Genomic DNA, 9,997 nt, shown 5'->3' on the forward strand with positions numbered 1-9,997 from the left:
TTATAGCTTCCACACTTGGCTGCAGATCAAAATTATGAGATTTTACATTTATAAAAAATAAATGTATAATTTATCAAAATTAGTGTATTAATTGTATTAATATATTGATAAAAGCCATTCTAAGAAGCCTATGTGGTAAATGTGGGTCAGACTCAGCGTTCTATATTTTGAAATTACCCTCCTAACTAAACTAGATCTGTACCCAGATTTGGAGACCATGTTCTACATCCGTTTCATAAAACACATTTACAAACTTGATGTCTCTTACTCTGTTTTTCACTTAAGAACTTCTGGACCTTCAGAGATTTCACAATTAAAGAGCATAATTTGTTAATTTTATAAAATAATGTGTGAATCTAAATTTAATCCATTTGTATGTGCCAAGTGCATATAATCTTTTTTAAAAATGTATATATATTTTAAAACCTCCATAAAATGTCCTTCCAAAATGAAAATCTACTCCAGTTCATGATTTAGTTCTTCATTCACTAACACTAGCTAAACCAGCATTACTATCCATTCAAAAAGTTTACATTCATCTGGAACTACTAGCTAAAATAAACTTTTATTATCTATGAATTGAAAATGACTATATACAAGAATCAATAAGACTCCCAAACTCTTTAGAAACATGTTTATTTTTAATGAGCCCATTATAGATAAGATTAAACAGCACACTTTGTGTGTCAGCAATGATAAGAGGAAAAAAAACGTGAGGGGGTCTCATTGTTTTTATAGGGGAAGAAGAGAAAGTATCAGTACTAGAGTGGCAAAAATGGTAACCCTCAATCAAAGAAAACGTAGAGTCTCTGAAAACAAATATTGACATTGAAGTGAGGGTTCTATATCATAAATGATTCATATGACTGCTTATCACATTAACATTTGAATTATAGCTTCCCTTTATTCTGATTCTGTGCTAACCAAACATGGAAGCTTCTAAAAGTAAGAAAATGTACTTCTCTCTCCAATAAATATTCCTATATGTGTGATCTTTCTACTTCTTACTGTAGCACTGAGTTTCTGATGGATATGGAAGTTTCTTAAACGCATCAATTGATTTTCTCAAATTTAATCAACCTCAGGTTAGCATAAGAAGGAAGGCATTTCTGGAAAATATGAATACTATAAAGTGCAATATCACAAACATCATGATAACGTGGCTTCAATGAAGTTAGTAAGTCCACACCCCAAAAAGTAACATCTCTTCCTCAATTTGCATTATACTAAATACTGATTTGAATTACCCAGATTTACCTAAGAACTTACATATTAGTCCTTGGATATTTCTGGATTTTCTCTGGTAAGTTCTCTTGGTAATTTTCAAATTTTCCTTTAAAATAAAAATGTGCATTAATGTCAAAACTTACCAGTCTATTTCTATTTTTTCATTTGAAGCTTATTAGCAAATGGACATAGAAAAATCACTGATCTATTTTATCATATAGTCCCCATACATACAGACAGTGTAAGGTATGACAAAATAATCATAACTTATAAATTATCAGGGGTTCATGGGGGAAGGGAGAGCGGGGAGGGAGGGGGAGGGAAAAAAAGGAAAAGCTGATACCAAAGGCTGAAGCAGAAAGCAAATGTTTTGAGAATGATGATGGCAACAAATGTACAAATGTGCTTGACACAATGGATGTATGTATGGATTGTGATGAGTTGTATGAGCCCCCAATAAAATAATTTTTTTTAAAAAGTTGTTCGAGCCCCCAATAAAATGATTGAAAAATAAATATGTAATTATATACTGTGAAATATTTCTAATGACAAATGAAATTTTGTCTTAAAAAAACAGTATATACATAATATTAAAACTGGAGTAAAAAGGTGATATTTTCCCATACGACATGCACATATATATATAACATGCATATAGCATAAATAGCACACATAGGTGACAAACGAACAAGAGGGTTTAGAAGTTAGCAAAAACCAGATTAATAAGTGTTATTTGCATATAATAGGGCTCTATATTGTCCACGTATGACACCAACCTGTTTTTTCAGAGCTGGCTGGACAAAAATGCTTCTCAAAAGATGTACTAAAATAATTTCGTTCACTATTGTTGGATTCTTTTTGACAGCTCTTGTTTGGCTGACACTTCTCAGGATAATATGTTCTATTACAAGGGGAACTGCTGAAAGTCAACTCTGGAACTGTACAAATACTCCGAATGTATCTATTAGTGGAATCATTTCCACTAGAACTAGAAACTGTACAGACATCTCTCATACTGCTAATGTTTTCTTTCATCTGCTGTTTATCTAAATTTAATACATTTCTCATATTTTGACTAATGAAAGAGTCACAATTCTCTGATACAATACTAGGGGTTAGCTGGTTCACATCTTTAAGACAATTTAAAACTCTTTCTCTATTTTCTCCAAAAAAAGGCTTCCCTGTTTGTTTTTCAGTAATGAAGTCTGACTCTCTTCTTTCATTCATGCTTCCAGAATCTTCATCCATAATTATAGGTCTTTCAATATGAAAATATCCATCTCCTGACCTTTGTGACAAATAAAAAAATATTTAGCAAGAAAAGCATAGAGTTTTCCAGTCAGAAACACTTAAAGTTAAAGTCTTAGAGATATAATGAGTAGCTGCCAACACATACCTACGCAATCTAATATGCTATTCTAATGCCCTACTTAGTTTAAAAACAATCGAAACTCAGTTTAGTACTTCAATATAAATGGTATTGTATTGTTCTATTTACTGTATTACTAAAAAATGAAACATGACCAACTTATAAGATCTAGTACATAGACAACCACTGTATGTCACTGCTGTTCCATTTAAGACAAGAAAATATTTTAAGATTAAGCAGAGAAAGTTACCACCAGTTTAAAACATCAAATAGCCATGAAAGCATTATATCACATTTCTCAACATGATTCGGAAATTCTCAAGAGCAATATAAGCAGAAATACATATATAAGTAATAAAGCAAAGAGATTATGTGAATCATTTGAAAAAGTTCAGCTATGTTCCTTGTAAGTCCCTTCTTATATAAAAATGATAATTCTATTAAGTTCAATCTGAAAACAATAATCAAAGGTATGAAATTAAGTAAATCAACATTAAGGTATTCTTGACTTTACTTCAAGTGGCAATCTATAATTTATTTGGTGTGAGATGGGCTGTTTCAATGGTGGGAAGTACCACAACAATTTAGAAAGAAAAGATAAAAATTCTAAAATTCTGACCAATTAGCCAATTTTATGCTTCTAAACTATCAAGCATTCAATGAATGGTCAATGGTCTAGACACTATATGTATGAGATAAAAAGATTAATGACAGTTCTTGTGACCAATAAAAGGTCTACTATCAAGGAGAGAGATTGGAATGGGAACTAGAGAAGGAAGTCATTTATCAACAGCCCTATTTTAAGTATTGTATTAAATATCCTCATCAGAGCAATAAGGCAAAAAAGAAAAAGTATCAAATTGGAAATGAAGAAGAAGTAAAACTATCCCTAAAGATGATATAATGTATAGATAATTTCAGACACTCAATGAGGATTCTACTGAACTAATAGAAGCAAAGTGACAAGGTACCACGTTGTATTAGTCTGGGTACTTTAGAGAAACAAATCCACAGAAACGCATGTGTAAGAGAGACTTTTATATAAAGGGTAAGTGTGCATCAAGAAAACATCCCAACCCAGCGCTGCCCAAGCCCACAAGTCCAACATTAACCCATATGTCCGACGCCAGTCCACAAAGTCCTCTTCCATCTCACAAAGCAGACATAATGATGCCAACTGCAGGAGGAAAGCTGAGTCAGTGAATGTGTAAGCATCTCAGCACTGGCAGGGGTCTCCACACAGCTGCTCCAGCACCCAGGGCTGCATCGGGGTAGGTCCATGTGGCTTCTCCTTGGGGATGTCTTGCAGGAAGTCAGTCTTGCCAGCTGAAGCAGGGAACTGCTAAGGCAGCTGCCCTAGCACAACCATCACAAAGCAAGAGAACAGAGAACTAGAAAGGCGAGGATCACCAAGCGATTTATCCCTCCGCCCTTCAATTAATCCCACATGTGTTTATCGGCCAGGTTGGCACAATAAACTAACTCACACATTGAAATACAAAAACAATTTGCATCCATTACAATAACAAAGAGAGCTCTAAAAAGGAAATCAGGAAAACAAGGAGACATCATCTCATGCATGTGGAGAAACCCTTATACTGCTGATATAAAATAGTACAACCACTGTGGAAATGGTGTGGCATTTCCCTAAAAAAATGGAAATAGAAATATATGATCAAATAATCCACTTGGTATTTACCTAGAAAAGTAAGATCCATGGCACAAATAGATAAGCACACCCATGTTCTTCACAGCATTATACATAATACAGAAAGATGGAAGTAGCCCGTGTCCATCAACAGATGAATGAATAAACTATGGTACAGACTCACAGTGGAATGCTAAGCAACATTAAAGATTAATGATGGATCTGTGAAACACTTCATAAAATAATCTAAAGAAATTACACTGAGTAAAATTAGCCAATCACAAAATGGCAGGTATTATGAGATACAGAGAAGGAAACAGTAATAAGGGGTCAACACAAAATTATAAAGGCAAAAGAAGGCACAAAAAGGAGCATGAGCGTTAAAGGCAACGAAACTAAGTAACATTACATACTCTCTCCTGCCACTGGTTTTGCAAAGGCATTTGACAAGGTAGACTATAACCAAGTATGGAAAGCACTGAGCACAAGTGCTCATGTAGAAGCTGTACATGGACCAAAAGGCAAGTGGCTCAAATAGAAAAAAAAAAATGCTTCATAGTTTAAATTAGGAAAGATGTATGTCAGAGTTGTGTGCTAGCATCATACTTATTCAAACTGTATGCTAAGCAAACAAACCAAGAAGCAGAAAATGGTATCGGGATTGGAAAAAGGCTTACTGGTAAAGAATACTGAACGTATCATAGACTGCCATATTAGAGGAAAGCAACCTTCGATATGCAGAGGACACCCACAACTTTGCTTGCTGAAAATGAGAACTTGCTGATGATCAAGTATTGCAACCTTCAAAGTAACTTACAACTCAACGTAAATAACACAGAAATTCTCACAAATTCTCTCAATAGGTAATGTCATGATCAATGAAGAAAAGATTGACATTATCAAAGTTTCATCTTACTTGGATCCACGATCAGTGCTCACAGAAGTAGCAGTCAAGAAGTCACTTTGGGAGTTCTGTTAGGTAGGTTAGCTAGAGCTGGGAATGTCCGTTAATGCGTGAACAGAGGGCCAAGCTAGGGGAACATAGGAGTGGTGCACTGCACATGCTCAGAGGTTTAGGGCTCCTGCCGGTAGGCAGGGGTGGGCGTGAACCTGAATTGGCCCACCTAGGCCAGGTGAATTCAACTCAGCCAATGGGGTCGATGAGGGGTCTTCCACCACGCCTCCTGGGGAATCCTTGAAAAGGCAGAAGCCCCTGAGTCGAGAGAGAGACCTTTAGCAGCAGAACTCTGGGAACTTCGGGGGAGCTCTGGGAGAGCTTTGGAGGAACTTTGGGACACTTTTGCGGGATGCCATGCCGTTTCCAGCCAGGCCGCATGACCAAGAGGAGCCCTTTGGGTGCCGTGTGAACCTGAAACTTCTTCTAACTCTCATAAAACTCACTTGGATCACGAGCCAGGCTCCGGCGTGAATTCTTTCTCGCGTGGAGCCACGGAGCGAGGTATGGATCTAGCTTCAGAGATCTAACAGTTTGTTCCAAGATTATGTCCAGGTAGAATCACCTGCCTGGTGCTCCTGCTGATGAATCGGAAAATTAAGAGGGAGGGAAGCCCATAGTTGGGGGCAGGGTCCCAGAAACAGAGTTCAAGTGTACGAAGGTCTGTGGATCAGAACTTTCCCTGTGATAACAATAGAGCAATTCTAGGGCTCACTGAAAAACTCTAAATTCACTGCATCTGCCTGCAGGCTCTCCTAATCCCTCCCCAGGTCCAGCAGGACAGCAGCCACCACCCCTTTCTGCGCCCAAGATGCAAGACCCACAGTGTGCAGTAGTTATTCCAGACTCCTATCTAAAGTGAGCATAATCTCAGGCTCATGGAGCAGATCTGAGAACTAACCACAAGGGCTCAGGTCTCCTCTCTGCAACCCTCCCTTTGTTCCTGCATTTGAGAGCTTTGCTTTTCCTCTCTCCAGCAAGGAACAGAGTGACTGCATTGGCCATCCCTTTTCTGCTCAGCTTCCTGCCTGCAAGCTTGAGTAACAACAAATATTTAGACACTAATGTGCTGCAATTGGAGAGCCCTAGAATATTCACCCATGGTAGAGCTCAGATCCCTGAAGCACAACCTTGGAGCTGTGCAGGAGGATAACCGGGCCAATTCAGACCCATTGGACCCCAAACCTGGTCTATTAATCTGGTCCTCTTTCCCTGGGGGCTAGCACAGCACAGCCCTGATACACTGGCAATCTACAGGGCCATTATTTTTAAAATTTTTTAAAGAAACTTAAAAAACACTTTCAATTCAAGGTTGTGTTCCTTGTGTAACAGAAGCCTGGTCTATTAACACAGCTTTAACATAACAAAACAGCAAATAGATTCCCTGAGCATAGCCCACAGAGCTTTAACATAACAAAACAGTAAAACCCAACTGGAGCTGAAAGCCACAGCCCAGGCCAAAAACTGGTTAGACCAACCACCAGGCCACCCCTACACAGGCAGCTACACCATCACCCTTCCTGGACCAAACCTGTTTGCCTCAATCCACCCACCCTCCCATCCCCACCACCCAGGCCTCCACCAAACCACTGCAGCTCCTCCCTGATCGGCATACACAGTGCCAACCTGCAACTATCTGGCCAGCAACCAACAAGAGATGCAAAACCCATCTGTAGACAATAGGACATTCCCTCACAGAAGGGTCACAAGGGATGAGTCAAGGGTATAGACCAATGAAACACACAATATTCCTCTGTCATAACTTTCAGTTCTGGCTAGACTGGAGCATATACACTGGTACAGATAAGGGCTCGCAACATACAGAATCCAGGTGGAATAAACCGCTCAGGAATAGAAATGAGAGTAGAGATATCAGGAGAGTAGAGGGAAGGTTGGGGAAGAAGGGGAGAAAGAGGGGACTGATCCCCATGATGGGACCCATAACATGTCCCCCAGGGGGACAAACAACAGAAATGTGGGTGAAGGGAGACAGTGGTCAGTGTAAGATATGAAAATAATAATAATTTATAATTTATCAATGGTCACAAGAGTGGGAGGGTGGGAGGAGAGGTAAAAGTGGAGCTGATACCAAAGGCTCAAATAGAGAGTAAATGTCTAGAAAATGATGATGGCAACATGTGTACAAATATGCTTAATACAAGTGATGTATGGACTGTTATAAGAGCCTTAAGAGCCCCCAATACACTGATTTTAAAAAGAAAAAACTTGCCAAATTTAAATAAACTCAGTTTATTATACACCAATGTTACATTAATAAAGCTATAAAAATGGATCTTAGAACAAAGATACATAACCAATTAGTATGTGACTATTACATTCCAAAAACAAAAGATAGTGGTGGTTTAGACCCAGAACATACTGAAATGGAAAAATAGAAACTTTATTTGAAATATAGAATTGACAATACTTTGTGGATGAGATGAATATTTGGAGTGTGAATGAAGAAAGAATAAAGACAACTCTTCATTCTTTGGCATAAGCAACTGAGTGAACAGTGGTGCCATTTACTCAGATGAGGAAGACTGGGATAGGATTACAAAGCCAATCTTTCGCACTATGATTACCAAAAGCTATTCCAACTGGTTTTACCAGTTCAATGGAATATAATAAACCAGGCAGGGTTTATAAACAAACATCTAGAAAATAAAAGTGTGACCCTATTGGATCATATATCCAAAATGTGAAAAAGATGGTTACATATTTATAATACAGAAAAAATGATGCATATCATATAAAATATGTACGAAACCATTAGATAAAAATATTTTAAAATAAAGATATATATGTCCATTAAAATTATATCAACAATTACAATTAAATGCTACATCTTACAGCTATTGAGTTTTTCTAGTAGTTTTACTAAGGACAGTTTATATTTCTAACTAAAAATATTTGTGATCATTAAAAATTAAATAAGTGATAGAGCTTTCCTTCAGCATATTTGCTTACCTGTTTAATCTTTCAAATAATGTTCCAAGTTGTGCTGTATTATATGATGAACTGAAAGCATCTTGACCTTCACTTAATTTTGTAAGCAAGGAACTGGAATAATTACCATTACCGAGCTGGAAAAAAAAAAAAGCTGCCAAAATAGTCAATGTACGTAACAAGGGGGCTTCAAAAACTTTGTGGAAAAGTGGAATTAAAAAATAATGGAATTTTCTGAAGAATTTTTTGAAGCCCCATTGAGCATAAAAAATAAATGACCTATTATATTGGGGAGTTCCTGGGTACAATCGGTTAAGGATATGAACCAATAGCTGAAAGGTTGGCACTAGAACCCACCTAGAGGTGCCTTGGAAGGCAGGCTTGGCACCTGCTTCTGGGAGGTCTTTAAACCGCTACGGAGCAGTTCTACTGTACACATACGGAGCTGCCAGAGCTGATGCCACAAGAACCACAACCACTCGAGTCAATTCCAGGACAGAGTAGCACTGCATCAGAGAGTTTCTGGGACTAGATATCTTTATAGAAGCAGACCACCGTGTCTCTCTCCTAGAGAGCAGCGGGTCGGTTCAGTGAACCTCTGAGAATTTTAACCACTGTGTCACCAGTGCTCCTTAACTAACAACATTTAGATGTTTTTAATCTAAAAGGAAGCAATTGTGAAACTAGTATCAATGTTTGAATGAATCTTCACATAATATAGTTTATAAAGTGGCAAGGTGACCATTTTTAGAAATAAGTATGATAAAAAAAATCCTAGAAAACCAGGATTTTCGATTTAAAAAAAATTAAATTAATGTGACAAGAAATAATCTTGCATCCCATTAAATCATTTAACTATCCGAGTTCTATCATTTACCAAGCAGTTATAGACTGGTATTTTAATCTTTCTGAATTCTGATATTAATGAGTATAAAATATTTATGATGAATGTAAGAAAAGTTGGTGAAATAACCGGACTCTTAATGTGGAAAGTGCCATATAGATTTAAGATACTATATTGGCCCAATATTATTCCTGTTTAATTATAATTTATATATACGGCATATGTGACTTGTAGGAATCCTGGTGTCATGGGTGAAGGTCGGCAATACAACCCTACCAGCTGTTCTGTGGGAGAAAAATGAAACCATTGGCTCCTGTAAATATTTACAATCTCAGAAACTATACCTGGGTGCTATGGATCAGAATGGACTCAATACCAGTGCATTTGATGGTTTGATTGTTTTTCTTTTCTTTTCTTTTTTTTTTTTTTGGTATAATACTTAAAATTATTTTCAATCCTTGTATTGTCAGCAAATCTAAATTGCAGATTATTTGTTTTTTACCTAAAGGAAACAATTATGTTTAAATGATCTCCTAATTTTGTTATAGCATAGTGCTTACATGTTGGTTCGAATAGTTATCCTCTGTCCTATAAGTCCCCAATGACTAGAAGGCAAAGAGAAAGAAAGAAAACAATTTGCAACTTAATAAAAGAGAAACAGGAATATATAATGATATAAAGTACGAAAACCAGTAGTTCAAAGTCACCTCTTCATTTTGCTTTTTTTACATGTAACTTTCCAAGAAAGTGAAATCTTGTTTGGTTTGACTTTTAAAGGGCAAGTCTGATGAAAAAGACATTGGAGAGAATAGGCAGTTTTCTATTCTGTTCACTGAGATTTGATCACACTATTTGAATCCTTAACTCCTGATGACTGAATAGAAGATGTAATTGGAGTTATAAAAATACATAAATTAGAGGAAGGTTGTGGGTTTCATTATTGCTATACTGAACCCTGTGACTCATCTCCCCACTACCCCTCTGCAAGGTATGTCCAGTTGTCTA

The 9,997-nt window shown here is 37.0% G+C and overlaps 1 protein-coding gene across 1 annotated transcript in view; it reads right to left on the reverse strand.

The window, feature by feature from the left end:
* CUNH12orf40 (chromosome unknown C12orf40 homolog) overlaps positions 1-9,997 on the reverse strand; it is a 71,941-nt gene that overhangs the window by 22,130 nt on the left and 39,814 nt on the right. Inside the window, 5 exon segments of the mRNA XM_045296389.1 lie at positions 1,270-1,333; positions 2,004-2,515; positions 8,170-8,262; positions 9,722-9,824; positions 9,827-9,866. Coding sequence (XP_045152324.1) covers positions 1,270-1,333; positions 2,004-2,515; positions 8,170-8,262; positions 9,722-9,824; positions 9,827-9,866 — 812 coding nt within the window.

Source organism: Echinops telfairi, unplaced genomic scaffold (genome assembly GCF_000313985.2).
Source record: "Echinops telfairi isolate 266 unplaced genomic scaffold, ASM31398v2 ScPeMD7_7406;HRSCAF=8444, whole genome shotgun sequence".
NCBI lineage: Eukaryota > Metazoa > Chordata > Mammalia > Afrosoricida > Tenrecidae > Echinops > Echinops telfairi.